Below are 17,601 nucleotides of genomic sequence, written 5' to 3' on the forward strand. Positions count from 1 at the left end.
TCTCCATCATTTTAAGATCATCTAGTTTCAAAATAGACAGACTTTCCTTTTTCTCAATTTTTTTTTCTTTTTTTCCTTTTTGTTTTAATTTTCTCAAATTAGACTTTTGACTAATTATTTTTTTTTTCCGATAACTATATGGAGAAAAATGAACCATCTCAATCCATTACATAAATAATTGGCGTGCATGGAATTTTCTTTGTTCAATATTTTAAAGCTTTGACATTTCGTTTTTATTTCTTAAGCTCAAAACAAAGCTTCCTCTAACACTATAAATATATAGCAAAGTTTTCTCATTCAAAAACAAAAGCACATTCAAAATGAAGTCTCTAATTACCTCATTTGCTCATATTTTTATTGTCTTGACGTTTGCATGGGCAGCTTCTGCTCACAACCATGAATCTTTTCTCCACTGTCTTTCTCATCATTCTCCCAATACCTCTTCCATTTCAAAGATTATTTACACTCCAACCAATCCCTCATACTCTTCAGTTTTGAACTTCTCAATTCACAACCTTAGATTCACATCTCCTAAAACCCCTAAACCTCAAGTCATCGTCACACCGTTCCATGTTTCTCAAATTCAAGCATCCATCATTTGTGCCAAAAACACGGGCTTTCAAATTCGAACTAGAAGTGGCGGTCATGACTACGAGGGACTTTCTTATGTCTCTGACGTCTCGTTTGTCGTTGTCGATCTAATAAACCTTCGGTCCATTAGTGTCGATGCGGAAAACAATGTTGCATGGGTGCAATCTGGAGCCACCATTGGCGAACTCTACTACAGAATTGCTGAGAAAAGCAAAACCCTAGGGTTCCCAGCTGGGGTTTGTCCGACGGTTGGTGTCGGTGGACACTTCAGTGGTGGCGGCTACGGATTGATGCTACGCAAATTCGGCCTTGCTGCTGATAACGTAATCGACGCTTACTTCATTGACGTGAATGGTAAGCTCCACGACCGAAAATCAATGGGGGAGGATGTGTTTTGGGCCATTAGAGGAAGTGGAGGAGCAAGCTATGGAATTGTCCTTGCATGGAAAATAAAGCTTCTCCCTGTTCCACCAATTGTGACTGTTTTCACAATCGCAAGAACTTTGGAACAAAACGCCACTGACATCATTCACCGATGGCAATATGTCTCTAGCAAACAAGATGACAAACTTTTCATCAGAATCATATTAACAGGGATAAACACAACAAATTCTCAACATGGAAATAAAAGAACAATAGAAGCTGCTTTCAACTCCTTGTTCCTAGGAAAAATCGAAGAACTTGTTCCAATAATGCAAAAGACTTTCCCAGAACTAGGGTTAACAAAGGAAGATTGCATTGAAATGAGTTGGATCGAATCCGTTCTCTACTTTGCTGGCTTCTCAAGAGGGCAACCATTAAATGTTCTTCTAGATAGAAGACCACTAACCCCCAAAAGATTTTTCAAAGCCAAATCAGACTATGTAAATGAGCCAATCCCAAAAGCTGGCCTTGAGGGCATTTGGGAATTCTTTAATGAAGAAGAAGCAGAAGCGGCAGTTTTGATCTTGAGTCCGTATGGTGGAATAATGGACAAGATTTCAGAGTCAGAAATTCCATTCCCACACCGAGCTGGAAATCTTTACAAGATTCAACATTTGGTGTATTGGGATGAGGAAGGTGAAGATATTGCTAAAAGACATATAAATTGGATCAGGAAACTTTATAGTTACATGGCTCCTTTTGTTTCAAAAAATCCAAGAGCAGCATATATCAATTACAGAGACCTGGATATTGGAACAAACGAGAAAAATGGTAGAAACACGAGCTACAACGAGGCAAGTGTGTGGGGAATTAAATATTTCAAGGGTAATTTCAAGAGGTTGGTGAGTGTAAAGACAAAGGTTGATCCTTCTAATTTCTTCAAGAATGAGCAGAGCATTCCTTCTCTTAAGCCATGGTGGAATAAGAGGGGATACTAGATGTGTTTTGAAATACATATTGTTGTGTGTTGAAAAAAGCCCCAAATGATTGGATGTGTCACAAAGAAAATAAAAGGGGGTTTACTTTGGTTTATACTTTGTACCTAATTAATAGAATTGTTTTCTGTGTATTAATCATTTATTTAAATGTATTGTGAAATCTTACCAGTCCACTGTGCAAGGTGAACAATGTTTTATCGGCTTCATTCTTCGAGAACAAAATACAATCAAAAGACGATGAAGAAGAGAAAACAAAACTTCAATCTAAACCAATTCTCACACTGAATAGAAAACCAAAACGAGACTATAAAACCTGGAAAAATGAGTCTGCATGTTGATGCCCCCAGATGGTTAATAATCCTTGTCCAGTTAACACGATAAAGTGTTCAAATAGAATGATTTTTGAAACTGTTTATTCAACTAAGTGATCTTTATAAGACTCTAATTATAAATATTTTATTGGGGTTTATTAAAAAATAAAACAAACTATTAAACAATTTCGAACACTGAAAAAGCTTGAAAATAGAAAAGTGTTATAGTCAACACACGATCTTATGTACCAAGATCATTTAGATTTAGTTACACAATCGTTTACATTTGGCTACATGAACGTTTTGATTTGATTTCCCAAAATCTTCAAAATGGGCATCCCCTCATTTATGTCTTTCAGTGCCGCTTTTTCCATATCTCTCACTCTTTTTCCAATTGCTTTCATTCCCAGAACCATCCCATTTTCCCCCTAAAGCTCACTCTTTTTTACTATAGCGTAACATAACATAAGGCAATTGCCAAAATACCCTAGAGGTATTGGATACCAAAGTTGTCTGTTGCAACAATCTGCTGCGAATGTAAAGCAACAAACTTCTTCGTCTTTGAAAACTAATTTACTTTCTCCTCCTTCTCTTGACACGACAAAACATACCCAAACCAGAGATCGTGTCACTATAAATGTCAAATAATGTGGAGATTGATCATTCATTTCCAATAGTTGGGCTATTTTGGTTATTTCTGAATTCCCCCAATTTTTTAGTCTCAATTTGGTGTTTAGACAGCAAGAAAATTGCCTGAACCCTGTCACTTAGATGTTGACCGATGGGCACAGTATAGAAATTGACGGGTGCAACAATGCTCCAATAAAGACGAAGAAAAGCATATTCGAGTCCATGTGGATCTTCGATAACAATTCGATCATGAAACGGTTGTGGGGCGTCGAGCTATTTTCCTGCAAAAATGGATGACCATGATTTGATGAAATTATGGAATGAAGGTCCATCAGCAGCCAAATGGAGAAATGATGCACTAATGGAAAGGCCTTGGTAAGGGAATATGGAGATTTGTAAATTCGAGAGGAATCACCTGAGTACCATCTACTAAGAACCGAAAGTCGGGACAATCATGATACAATTGGTACACATCTTTTGCATCTTTTGGACGATCCGATACCAAGGCGTGGAAATAGAAAGAATCAGACTCGACTATGACTAGATGGACAAAATCGTTAGGGTTATAAAAGGAGATGGGGTTAGTTCTGTTGTGTTGGGATAATGAGATTGGCCCAAAAAGGGGAAAATGTTTAAGAATAAGGGACAGATATTATTTGAGAGATGGAAGGATTGTGTAAAATGTTAGGTAGAGAGAATTTGTAGAAAAAGAGATGGTACGTGGTTGCATTTTGATTTAGTAACAAAATTATATGGAAGAAGTTGAGAGGGAGATGGATTGTAGGGACAGAGCCCACCGGAGAACAAACCAAACATTTTTCTAAAACATTTACAGTAAAACAAGAAGACTATGCCATTGACACACAAAATTCCTCTTCCCAAAATATAAAAAACCAATGGAATGAATGAACTTTGAGCTTCCTTCTGGCTTCTCTCTTTTGAAGTCAATTGTCTTATCTTTAATACAAAGGCATGCTTTTCTATCTTAATTTTTTTTTCAATAATTCAATTTAACAGTTATTTAAATAATATATATGTGCGAATTTAATATATTTCTATAAAATTTAATTATGATTTATTTTGATCTTGATTACGTGTTGTTTAAATTATTTAATTTATTAGTTTATTGTTTCAGTTTATAAGGATATACAACTGTTAATAATAATCAAACTGTAAATGGAAAATTATGTATTTCAACAATTGTTATACATAATATAAAGGAAAATTTGTAAGAATAGTAAATCTTACAAAATATTTACTAATTTATAGTAAATTCTATCCCGGATAGTCATTGATATGATATAGTGATAAAATCCAAAATTTTGCTAACTTGTAAATATTTTAATTTATTTTGCTATTTTTAAAAATATCCCTAATATAAATAATAAAGCGGTTTTTAGAAATAATAAAAGAATAAACTATTTACACTTCATGGCAAATAACTAAATAATGTAAAAAAAAAAAAAAAGCTCACTACATTTGATTTGGCTATTGTAAATATTTTGATCACTTTTGTTAAATTTTATAATTTTGTAGAAATTAAATTCCAACAATATTAGTTTTAAATTTTTATGTTATTTTCTTTTTCCCGTAAACACCTATAAATATAAAAGTGTATCTAAAAAAAATAAGTCTAACCTTTTACATACACTTCTTTTACAAGTAGATACAAAAAAGAAAAAAAAAAGATAAAGAAGAAGAAGAAGAGAACCAAAAAATCTTTGTACTCATCTTTAAAATCAAAGGAAAGTGATCATTCTCGTTGATGTAGGCATTCTTTGGCCGAACCACATAAAATCTTGTATTCTTCTTCTTCTTCTCCTTCATCTTCAATTTGTTTGCATCTCTTCTATTCAAAACAAACACCACTAAAATTAGGGTATGTAAGAGGAAGATGTAAAAAGCAAAGGGAGAAAAGAAAAGGTAACCCTACTCTACTTTTTTTTCCTTTACTTCACATTTCCTTGTCAATGTCACTACAAGAAATAACACATACGATAGCTAATGAAAAAATCTATAATAGACTTTTTATAACCTTTTTCGAAAGTCTTGACAGTCCATGTAATTAAAAGTTTGAGACTTTTTATAGCGTTTTGTCGAAGCTATAATGAGTGTCGTTGTAGAGTATGAAGATATAGCTTATATACGTTGCTAAAAAAACATTTGATAGTGTTTTTCCTTAGAGCTATAATAAATTTATATAGCTTAAATAATGTGCTATCTTTGACGTATAATAGCTTTTATTCGATGCTATTATATAGTATTTATAGCTGTAATATTAAGCTATAATATGGTATTTGCAGCTGTAATATTAAGCTATAATATAGCACTTATAGCGGTAATATTAAGCTATTATAATGCTATTTAATTGTTTTTAATTATTATAATAATTATAATAACCTTTTGATAACATTTCGTTTTTAGTTATATAAATCCTTCTATAAGTTTAACTTATGGCTACAAAAGAGGTAATTTTTGTCTCAAAAATAAATTTTCAATTAATTAGCTTTTGATAAATTTTAGTTCAACCACTCAAATTTAGTTAAATCTACACACATAATACTTCATACAACAATAAATACTAATAATGACTTACATTCATAATGTATTAAATTTACGAAATAAAGTATTTAATAATTTACTTAAAGTTGCAGTCTAAAATGATACACGAAGGTAGTCTTTTCTTTTCTTATATAGTTTCAAAGTAAGTCTTTTCTTTTCTTTCCCTTTTTAATTTATATTTATTTATTTATTTTAGTTGTTGTAAGATTTCCTAGATGTGTTTGTTTTCAAATTATCTCTCTCGAAATTTTTTTACAACTCATCAATATTTCAAGTTGATATATAAAAATTACACTTTAGGACATCTTCATTAACTGTTAAGTGTCTAATTGATCTATTCACACATAGCATATTTGAAGGTCCATACAAACAACAATAGAACAAGAACCGCTAATAGAAAAATATATCCTTGAATGATATCTATTTAGTTCACTATTTATGAAATAATTGTTAAAGTAATCCTATCAATTGTCATGTGTTTAAGAATACCTTATATGTACTTGTATAAGAGGAAAAAACTTATGTTTGCCACTTCTCTTGATGTGTATTTTTATTTCATTGTCAACTCTCTTTTCTAAAAGTTTATAGAATTCAATATAGGAAACTAATGTAATAAAATTATTTCATATTTTTAACAGTGACAAAGTAGAATTGTCTACCAATCAGTATAGCATTTCATTTTTAAGAACTATTTATTGATTTAGTTTTAAACCACCGTCGGAAGAAAAATCAATCACTTGAAAATGAAGATACTCTCGATAAAGAAAATGTTGTTATCATAAAAAATAATCTAGCTAATGAAATGAAGTAAGGAAGAATAAAAAAGCAAGAAAGAATCTTCCAACATCAAACCTATTTATCGAAAGTAAAATATTTAAGTTTGCTACACGTATTTAGATGCAAATGTTAATTAGTGCTAGAATAGTGCCATTGATTCTCTTTCTATTGAGAGAATGAAAAGTAAAATCTTTAACTTTTTTTTGACACATATGTGATCTTTTGGTTAGAATATGTGTATTTGGTTAAAAATGATTTCAATGCGTGACTCTTTATTTAATAAAATATATTAAACTTTCCATGATTTTGATTTTTAAAATATTATTTTTAATCAAGTAATGACCCAAAAGAAGATCAATTTTGATTTATCTCTCGACAGATTTATTGGCCATTATCTTGATGTGTCAAGTCTCATCCACTGATTGTGAACCTTAGAAGAGGCAAAGTCAATTTAGTTTTGATCTAATTTTTTTTTCTTACATTTCTAATTGCTATAAACTCTTTAGACTCACTTTTTGTTGGTCTTGAATCTATTTTAGGGTTTACGTAACTTTTTTGGTTTACTATTATCTTAATCGTTTACTAGTTCAAAATTTTTCATAACCAACATTAAATCTTTGAAATAGACACAAGTATGTAACGTGTGTGAGTAGAATCATATCCTTTTCCCATAAAATTAAAACTCTTATCCTTTATACGACTATGACATTATATCTTTTCAAATAATATATATATGTGCTAGCATGCCCCCAAGATTGAATTAATATTATAGTATTCCATTACTTCTTAATTTCTCTTTCATCAAAGTTGCCCTCTTTGACAAATCACCAAAGAAAGAAGTCACAATTTTAGATTAGACTCAGAAGGATAACAATATATTTCAAAATAATTTTTGCTAAAAAACAGAATAGTAATAAAAGTCAAATTCATACACATACGTTAAAAGCACTTTTTCCCTTTTCGCCTACTATTAAAAGAAGGTACCTCTGGATGTTTCTCAACGACAAAAATTGTAAATGAACTGTCCAATTAGTAGAACTCATGGCTAAATACCTCTAATCAACTCAATTTTGCCAATTACTTGGATTCGTCTTTTTACCTTTTGTAAGCTAAGAGAATTCAACCTATGTCTTTCAGATTTAATACTACAACCATGGCATCAATGATTGGTACCAATCATAATTATAAAAAAACATCATATTACATAAATAATTTTTAAATAACTTCATTAGTCTATTGTTATCTATTATATTACATATAGAAAGTAAATTGTTAATATATTTATAAATATTTGAAACCGTTTCTTAAATAATTTTTCAAAATGATTTAATTTTGATCATCCTAAAGGAAAAAAAAAATTACTCGTCTTTGCGTTCTTAGTGTGATTTTGTAGTAGGCCGCCGCTATGTTGTCCTTTGTTTAGCTGTTTCTATCTAACTAGTTTTCCACGTTCTCAACTTCACAATCATATTCTCTTTCTCTCTCTCTTTCTTTCTTTTTCCTTTAATAGTGATATCAAAAAACGGAGGCAAACTTTGTTTGAGGCAATCTTCATGTATTAATTGTTAGTTTAACGGCGGCTTAGAACATATACTATATTCTTGTTGAGGTAGGGAATTTAAATTTTATTTCCATATCTTATCTACTAAAAGAAGAACGACCACAAATTTTAAACGATACGTAATTGGAAGTTATGTTTATTTAGAAAAAGGAAAAACGTACACTTTTGTTTATCTAAGGATCTAGATATGTTGTTTGAAGGTCGGGAAGAATATGAAAGACTGAATGGAAAAAGAAATTAGAACACACAATGTTATAATTATATTTTCAAAAAACTAAAAACTATTATAGAATACAAAGTTTGGTAATTCAATTTGGTGCAATATGATCTACGTCGTCTTGGAAGAACTGTATCCATGAAAAGATATATCCACGAGTATAAAGTCAAGCAACTACAACGATGTGTACTTGTTTGTAAATAAATGACAATTATAGTAATAGCTCAAGTTAAAGAATTACAATCATCACTTGAGCTCTCCTAATTGATAATGAGACTCCTTGTTAATGAAAATTGGGCTTTCTTTTAGTGTTAGATTCCTCTCACGTTCAACGTACTTAGGATCCCTAAAAGTCGTATAAGGATATTAGTTAACGAACACTTTTAGGCTCCCTTAAGTGTAAATTTCATCATTACTTGCATGTTTCCATCTTAGAATTTACTCTTCTTCTTCTTCCTCGTGTAACCTTCTCGCAAAACCAAAATGGCAGCACTTTAGCTCTTGAATTTTCTTCTTTGACTTAGCAAAACAATAATCCTAACAAATGATCGGGGTCCTCTATTTGTAATACTCCAAAACCAGTTTAGTCGTGCTTAAATTCATATTAGCTTGTCAACTCTTACTCATAGTGGTACACATGTAAACTTCAGATGTTTCCTTAATCATGCTTAGCTTGAACTCTACACGTGGTCCATTAATCACACTTAAGAAATTTCTCCGAACTTTCCTTACTTCTTCTCTCCAAACTTTTCATTCCGCGAAAAAACCTTACTCGCTCAACCTTTCTAACGTAACATTCTTATCGCATAGTTACACTTTTACTCCAAGAAATCTTCCTTGCAAACTAACCAACCTTTCCTTGCATAACCTTTCTTAAGTAGCAACTCGCCTCATCTCCTGAAGACTTCCTCAAAACGCCTAAATTCAAACACTTAGTCAATTTTTTATTTCTTATATTCTATTTTTAGGCACGTCTTTCAAAGTTGAAGCCGACGAAAATAGCCCCAAAAACGTCAGCTTCTGTTCGCTGCTAAACCCACAACTAAACCACTGTCAATACCACTGCCATTGACGTCAAAACTCCAACGTCTTCCTCTTCGTCGACCAACGTCTCTCTTCCCATTGGAAAGCCAAAAACCACCGCACCACACTCTTCTCTTCCTCTCTTGTTTGCTAAATAAATTCTCTCTTTCTCTATGTTAATGTTTCCATTGCCCCTCTCTTGAACACCTTTTTCTTTTCCCTAATTAAAAGACCTACAAAGAAGATGAAAGATTTACAAATTTACCATTGAGGCAAATTACCAATCTACCCTCAATATAAAAGACTCATTTTAAACCTCTTAAATATTTGTCATTTTTCTACCGTAACAATGACATTGAGACCTTCAAAGTGGCGTTTAAGTCACCCCCTCAAACTCACTCCATGATTAAACTACCCAAAAAAATCAACCTTTCAACTTTGATTATTGACTCTTTCTACATAGAAATGTAACAATAGAATTGCTAAACCTTGCCTGCTTGCACATAAACTAACTTCAGTATGCCATCTAACATAACAATTAATTGGAACCTTCAAAACCAACCTTTCAACTTTCACTCTTACTAAAAATATAACAACAATAGAGACTCAATATACAAACTTCTTACACATAAACTCACTTTGGCGTGCTACCTAACCTAAGATAGTGACCAAGATTTTTACTCTTACTATAAACTCAGTTCACTGTGCCACCTAATTTTATTCTACATTTTTTTTTATTTTATTTTTAAAAAAAATATTGATAATGACTCTTTTAAGCATATCTACACATTTTAGGAAAAATAAATTAATTAGTTTTAACTTATTTTTACTCCTTTTAAGAAAAAAAAATTAAAGAAATATTTTAAACTTATTATTCTACTCATTTTAGAAAAAAAAAAAGAAATTAATTTGCTTTAAACAAAAAGCTTTTTTTAAAACTTATTTCTATTTATTTTAGAAAAAATAAAAAAAATCATTTTATATTTTTACAAAATCTCATAATATCCCATTTCTATATATTATTTTAGGAAAAACCAAAATTTATTTTATTAACATAATATCGAAGTTTTATTTTATTCTTATTAATTTTTTCTAATTTGTTGTACACCCCGAGTTTATAAATAAGAACCTTTGTCATTTAAAATATTGAAAAAAAGTTTCTTAGAAAAAAAATTCTTTAAAAAAAGTTTGTAGACAAAAAAAAAATTGTTAGAGCAAGTCTATAGAAAGAAAAATTTTGAGAGTATCTTTGCGAAAAAAATTATTGGAAGAAAATTTGTGCAAAATGTGGGTTTTTCTTATTCACTTTATTACCTTATTGTCTTTTTTTTTCAAGTCTTCATTAATATCATTTTTTTTATGATGACCAAAAAGAATATAAATGAAAAAAAAATGGAAGCCAACAATCCATTTTTACTGTTGAAAAATATGATACATATGATTATGAAGATGATATCCAATTCAACCAAAGATTAAAAGGTGCTCCTATTACAAAGGTCTTGCCTTGATCTTGAAAGTAGCCAATAGAAAGTAAGCTTCCATTTCTCTAGCAATCTTAGGCATTATTTTATTTCCAATTGTGATGCTCCAAATTTTGCAAGCATGGAGAAACCTAACTCACCATATGGAATTGTACTACTAAAGATGATAGGGTTAAGTGCTCCATTGTCATTTCTTTGCTTTATTTATTTGACTTTTTCTCTTCATAGTTCACTTGTTTAAATGATAGTGGTGACACATGATTGATAATGATCTGCTCCGAGTTGTTCTCATGCACTTCATCTTTTAGTAGGATCAGACTTTTAATGATGCTAACTTCTATGCATCATTTGTAATCCTTTCTCTTTTAAACTTTGATGTCAAGTCTTTCTCTCATTGACATAACATAAGAGACATTTTATCATAGTATGGAGTATTCATAATGCTTATAAAATACTGGTGACATTTCCTTTCTCAATCAATGGAGGTTGCTCCTGATCGACTATTCTTTACATCTTTAAGCATTTTGTATATTTGGAGCAAACTAAAGGTAGAATTTGGTATTGATATCAATTTGGAGCTTAATCGGAGAAAATTGAAGCCAAGATGCATAAATCAGAGCAAACACATGAATAAAATAGGCAATTAAGTATTTGTCTTGCACCACCTCGATCTAGTAAGGCAGTAGTTTTACTGTCAGCAAAACATACGTAGCACCGTGGCGGCGCTATGAACATAACTTAGCCATTGTTTTCTTAATGCAATTAGTGTGAATTGGATCTTAATATGATTTTCATTGATTGAACTTTCACTAAATTGATGCCAAGATAGTTTGATTAGTTTTTCTAATCAAATTGGTTAGAAAGTATCAATTGTTAGATTTAGTAATGAGAATACAATGATCAAATGTAATATATATATCCAAAACTAGAGAGTGTACTTATCTTTAAAGTCTTTTTCGAGCTGTGAAAAACCTTCTTATGGGCGAAGGCATCTTCTTGATAAATTTTCTGTGTTCTTTTTTTTCTTCATCTCTTTATCGCCACACGCAGGAACAAAATTCACCATTAAAGCCCATAAAAAAACCTTGAATTTACCAAATAAAAGAGAGAATAGAAAGTGAAAACAAAATCTTTTTTCTTTTGTTGTGTGTGTAAAATATCTCAATCCTTTTTGGTGTTTTCCAAGGCTACTAAGTAGTTTTCTCTTCTCCTTTCGTTTCATCCTATCAGCTCTCATTTCTTGGACAAAACCTTGCACCGTGGCCGTTGTGTTCCATCCTTTACAAAGAAAATCAATTTGTGATTCCTTAATAAATAATGATCAAATTAAGTGAAAGTTTTCCAATCAAACAAAAGCATCATCCCATCTTCGATATTACATAAATAATCAAATTGATATTAAAAGATATTACGTTATGGACAGGTTAATTATTTTGACATTATTGACTATGAAAATAGATGAAAAGAAGATTATAAATCTAGAGATGCAAAGAAGTGACATCATTTGACAAGGTTTGTACTTCAAATAAAATAATTAATAATATAAGAAGAAAACCAATCCCATTAATTAGAAACTCCTCATTCATTTGAATTCAACTACCGGTAATGTTGAAATTTTCTTCATAAAAAAAAAAATAAAGAATATCGATAAGATTAAAAAAATTTGTGGTGTACTCTTTTATATACTTATTATCATATCTTAGCATTATATTTTGACTTTGATTTTTCTCTTGGTCAAAATATCTCTCTAACATGGCAATGTTAATCTTGTTTCTCACAAGAAATTTGGTGTCATTATAAATAACTCCCCTTTCAACTACATTATTGTAACAAACCCATCTTTCTAAAACCAAGAAAACAAACGCAAACAAACACTAGAATGGAAATTTTAAGGACTTCAATTTTGCTCTTATCATTTTCATTCCTTGTGTTTTTTTCTTCTGCGTCTTCTTCAGCTCCTGAAAATTTCTTTCAATGTCTTCTCCGACACTCTCCACCATCGTACCCCATCGCTCCGGCTATCTTTACTCCAAACAATGCTTCTTATTCCTCCGTTCTCGAGACTTACATTAGAAACTTGAGATTCAACACTTCAACAACTCCTAAACCATTCCTCATTCTCACTGCTCTCCATGAATCTCATGTTAAAGCTGCTATTCTTTGTGCTCGAATCCATAATCTTCAAATGAAGATTCGTAGCGGCGGCCATGATTACGAGGGCGTTTCTTACGTCTCCGACGTCGTCCCTTTCTTCATACTCGATATGTTCAACCTACGAGAGATCACGGTTGATGCCAAAACCAAGACCGCTTGGGTATTGTCAATCATTCATTTATCTTTGATATAGTTTATTGTCTCTCTCAACTTATTGTAATCCTTGTACATCCAGGCAGCTTTCATTTATTATTTTTAAATTGATTTTTGATAATTTATTTTCGTGTGAAAAGAAAAGGGTATAAAAAATGAATTAGATGTAGCCTTATACTAGTCATCCGTACGTAATATTATTATCAATGTTTATTTACTTAGGAAATAACATAATGCAGTGTTAAATGACCTATGCTACGGCTTAAGATTGAAATCTCTATAGACTGCATTATATTTAATCATTTATTCATATTGTTACCAGGTCCAAACTGGAGCAACTCTAGGAGAAGTATATTATAGAGTTGCTGAGAATAACAAGTCCTACGGCTTCCCAGCCGGCGTGTGCCCCACGGTAGGGGTCGGCGGTCATTTTGGTGGTGGTGGTTACGGTAACATGATGAGAAAATACGGCCTCTCCGTGGATCAAATAATTGATGCAAAGATTATCGACGTCAATGGAAAACTCCTTGACCGAAAGGCAATGGGGGAGGATCTATTTTGGGCCATCATAGGCGGTGGAGGATCTAGCTTCGGTGTCGTTGTAGCATACAAAATCCGAATGGTTCCTGTGCCGGAGACGGTAACAGTGTTCCGAGTACAAAGAACATTGGAACAAAATGACTTAACGGAGATTGTAGATGAGTGGCAACAAGTGGCACATGTGATTGACAATGATTTGTTCATAAGAGTAACCTTTGATGTTGTCAATGGAACAAACAAGGGGAAAAAAACATTGAGAGCTACGTTTATAGCCTTGTTTCTTGGAGATTCAGAAAGGCTTTTGTTTGTCATCAACAACAGTTTTCCTAAACTTGGTTTGAAGAAATCTGATTGCATTGAAATGAGTTGGCTTCAATCTGTGCTCTTTTGGACTAATTTCCCTCTAGGTAATCTTTCTTTTTACTTTGGATATATAACAGTTTGTTCTTCGTCAAATTAATGACTTTTATTTTTTTGTTGTTTTTAAAATGCTTTTGAAAACACCTCCATAAAAGAGGATATCACAGACATTATAGGAACTAAGAAAACTTGTGCCACAAGTTTTTTTCTTTATTTTTCTTAATAGAAATATTGAATTTTTCTATTAAAAAATTAGAGAAAACTTGTGCCATAATCTTTAGTAATTGTTGTTTTCTTTTTTCTTGTTTATTAGTTTTTTTATTTTTTTATGAAAAAAATTAAGACTTCTAGTGGTTCTTTTTTTAATGGAAAAATGATTCACATATATATTATATATAGAAAAGTTTTCAAATATGAAGTATAATGCCCTTTTAATAAAATACCCAAACCAGATTTTTCAAAGTTAAAAGAAATAGTAAAAACCATTTTTCTTACTTTCGTTAAAAAACCAACTCTGGTAATTAGAAAACATTTAATAGGAAGGAAATAAGTTAATTTTCAAAAATCAAAAACAAAAAATAGAACATTACTAAAACTGAGTAATCATTTATTGTTAGTTTTTAGTTTTTAGAAAAATAAACTTACAATCAATACTCTTATTTTTACGTTTTTAATATATATATATTTTTTCTACCGATCTTTTAAAAATGCAACGTCAAATTCTTTTAAATAAAAACTAGAGAAATTATTTTAAATAATAAAAAATTTTAAAATAATTCTAAAAATATTTACAACTATAGCAAAACATTACAATCTAGATGTGATATATAGATCAAGATAGACTATTTAGACACATGATATAGGTAGACAAAATAATAGTTTATCTTGGTCTATCATGTCCATCATAGATAGATTATGATATATTTCTATATTTTATTAAATTTTTTTATTACTTTTTCTATATTTTGAAAATAACTCTAAAATTGTTTTGAAATTGCTAAATCGAGACGTTTTGTTTAAGAAAACAAAGTTAACGAGAAAAGGAAAATAAGTATAAACTTTCAAAATCAAAATACTTATTACTAAATTGTTTGGATTGAGAAATATAGTAAAGAAGAGAGATCACATGATAGATTTATGATTTAAAACCGAACTCGTTTTAAACAAAAAGAAAACTTGGGTGCTCCTTTTGGCGGGACGTATGTTGATTCAATCTACATGGGATCGACAATTATAACAAATTTTGTAAGAAATTTTTTTGGCACACCCTACATTTAAAAATGAATTTGAGAAAGAAAAAATGTGATTGTGGCTAAAACTCTTGGAATCAATTTTTCTTTTTGAAGAAAAACAACATATTTTTATTTTGTTGAATTGAAAATCCCCCACGAGTTTTTATAATATAATAATGACCAAACTATCCTTTCCTCATCTCTCTCAAATCTGTCCCACCATGACTAGACAACACATCATAATATTTTAAATACAAATTTGACTTTATTAGTAGATGTATTTAGAGCCAACCAAAATACAAAACTATGAAAAAAAGAAAAAAAGCTCTTCTCTAACAACGCAAACAAACCTATAATTGTTTTTAAGAAAATTACTTTTAAAAAAACTTTCCTAAATATAACAAAATATAACGTATCTATGTCTACCGTTAGACACATATCAATACAAATGGTAGTACATTGCAGTCTATACATTACAGTTTGATAGACGTCAAATTTTGTTATATTTATAAATATGTTATAGAATCGATAGAAAATAATATAAAAAATATTTGGAAAGATGAGACCCTATGATCTAAAGTTATTCTTTTATGAAATATTTGTAACCACAGGCACATCGGTGGAAGCCCTACTGTCCAGAACCCCACAAGTACTGACCCATCTAAAAAGAAAGTCAGATTATGTAAAAACCCCAATTCCAAAGGAAGGACTCAACAAAATATGGAAGAAAATGATAGAACTTGAAAAACCCATGTTGACATTCAACCCTTATGGTGGAAGAATGGCTGAAATTCCATCAAATGCAACTCCATTTCCTCATAGAGCTGGAAACTTATGGAAGATTCAATATGCAACAAATTGGGTTGAAGAAGGAAACAAAGAAGCCAAACATTTTATTGATTTGACAAGGAAACTCTACAAGTTTATGACACCATTTGTGTCAAAAAATCCAAGAACTGCCTTTCTCAACTATAGAGATCTTGATATTGGTGTAAATCACAATGGGAAGAATAGTTACTATGAAGGAAGAGTTTATGGAATTAAATATTTTGAAGGTAACTTTGATAGGTTGGTGAAGATCAAGACCAAGGTTGATCCTCACAACTTTTTTAGGAATGAACAAAGCATTCCAAGGTTTCCTCATGTTTGGTGATACAAAATTATTGTGTGTTATTGTTTCTCTTTTGTTGTTTTCCTTGTTAATTGTCATTTGAAAGATCAACGTTTTCTTTGCTAAATAATATATTAAAGTGTGTAAGTTATATATACACGGGATATATATTATATAGTTGTATGTGTGTGATAGATGTGATGATTAGGCTATAAAGTCATTCTTCATAATGCATTTTTATGTATGTGAAAGTGAAAGGGCCCCTTTAAGTTTATCATATATTCAACTAAAGATGTGTCATGTTAATTATATTAATTGTACATCTATTTGTGTTTCGCCTTATTTAAAATTAACTTAATTGCTAGATTATTTTTTTGTGTTAATTTTGTTAATTGTTTAATTTGATGATTAATCAATTTTTGTGAAAAAAAATTATTTAACTACTTTTAAAAGTTGCGTGAGTGATTTAGTTATTAGGTAATTAAATTAATTGGTTAGACTAATAAGGTAGGTGAACAAATACTAAATATATAACTTTTTAGATTGGTTTTGGTCAGTAAACACTCTATGCCCTGTTTTTTTAATGAATATCAGCTATTATTTTCACATTAAAACAAAAAAACTAACACTATTGAATTTTTAGCCTTTTTAAGTAAGCTATAAATAATTAATTTCTATTTGTAGTAGTTAACATTTTTTATTATTATTATTTTTAAGGACGTCGACCGCTCCTCGTAGTTTTGTATAGTTGTACTTTCTTTTTCTTCTCCTAGTAATTTTTCTTTATATTTGTATTTTATTTATAAATTATTGTTTATTTTACATTTTTTATCGTTGTACGTATGCTTATTTAAATGTTTGTGTTTACTTTATGGTCTATTAAATGTATTCTTTTTTATAGTGGTTTAATTTCTTTTAATATTTTTTAATTAATTTTTTTTAAGAAAACATTTGACGATGTAATCTAGAAAATTTGTGAGTTTGATTTTCTAGAATTCTTGAGTGAAGAAATCGATTCTTTGGAAGTCCGAGATCGATCCCCATTCTATTTTTACTAAAATATCAATATGTTATTTTATGTTTGCTTAATTTATTATGATGCTTATTTACTCCTGTTTAAACTTATATAATTTTCCTATCAATTCTCATTTTATTTCCTATTTAATTTTTTAGCTCTTTCTATATTAAAGTTTTCAATATTTTAAAACTCTTCTAATTTAAAATTCTTCAAATTTTAAAATTTTTCACAAAACTCTCTTTTAAAAATCATTTAGAAAATTTGTCTTAAATATTATAATTTTCTTTTATGCTTTTCAAATGTTCAAAATTAATATATGATATCAAAGGCTTTCTAATAACTTATACCGTGTTTCTTGAACAAAATCCTACGAAGTGTTGTAACAATTCACCTAGAAGAAGTAATGTGCTAAGAAGGTATAACGTCTACTTATAATTTCATAAAGAGTTCGGGTAGTGTCAACCTAAGTTATAAGTATGAAGTTACAATCAAGTATTAGATTCAAGAGAGTCCATTTCA

General features: G+C 30.3%; 2 protein-coding genes and 1 long non-coding RNA gene across 3 annotated transcripts; 2 read left to right on the forward strand and 1 right to left on the reverse strand.

Annotated features, from left to right (window-relative positions):
- The first annotated feature begins 320 nt into the window (after positions 1-320).
- On the forward strand, positions 321-2,120 carry LOC101213333 (berberine bridge enzyme-like 18). Its single transcript, XM_004135674.3, has one exon. It carries the CDS (start codon positions 321-323, stop codon positions 1,950-1,952), a length of 1,632 nt encoding a protein of 543 aa, XP_004135722.1. The 3' UTR covers positions 1,953-2,120.
- A 307-nt stretch (positions 2,121-2,427) lies between these two features.
- Positions 2,428-3,859, reverse strand: LOC116401727. The gene is made up of 2 exons (XR_004214064.1): positions 3,309-3,859; positions 2,428-3,174 (listed from the first exon to the last, which is right to left on the reverse strand). It is a non-coding gene; the product is annotated as an uncharacterized LOC116401727 (long non-coding RNA).
- An 8,468-nt stretch (positions 3,860-12,327) lies between these two features.
- On the forward strand, positions 12,328-16,406 carry LOC101213571 (berberine bridge enzyme-like 8). Its single transcript, XM_004135675.3, has 3 exons — positions 12,328-12,828; positions 13,144-13,768; positions 15,565-16,406. The coding sequence occupies exons 1-3, from the start codon at positions 12,394-12,396 to the stop codon at positions 16,104-16,106; spliced, it is 1,602 nt and encodes a 533-aa protein (XP_004135723.1). The 5' UTR covers positions 12,328-12,393; the 3' UTR covers positions 16,107-16,406.
- Positions 16,407-17,601: the final 1,195 nt, after the last annotated feature.

The sequence above is a fragment of the Cucumis sativus genome, chromosome 1 (genome assembly GCF_000004075.3).
Source record: "Cucumis sativus cultivar 9930 chromosome 1, Cucumber_9930_V3, whole genome shotgun sequence".
NCBI lineage: Eukaryota > Viridiplantae > Streptophyta > Magnoliopsida > Cucurbitales > Cucurbitaceae > Cucumis > Cucumis sativus.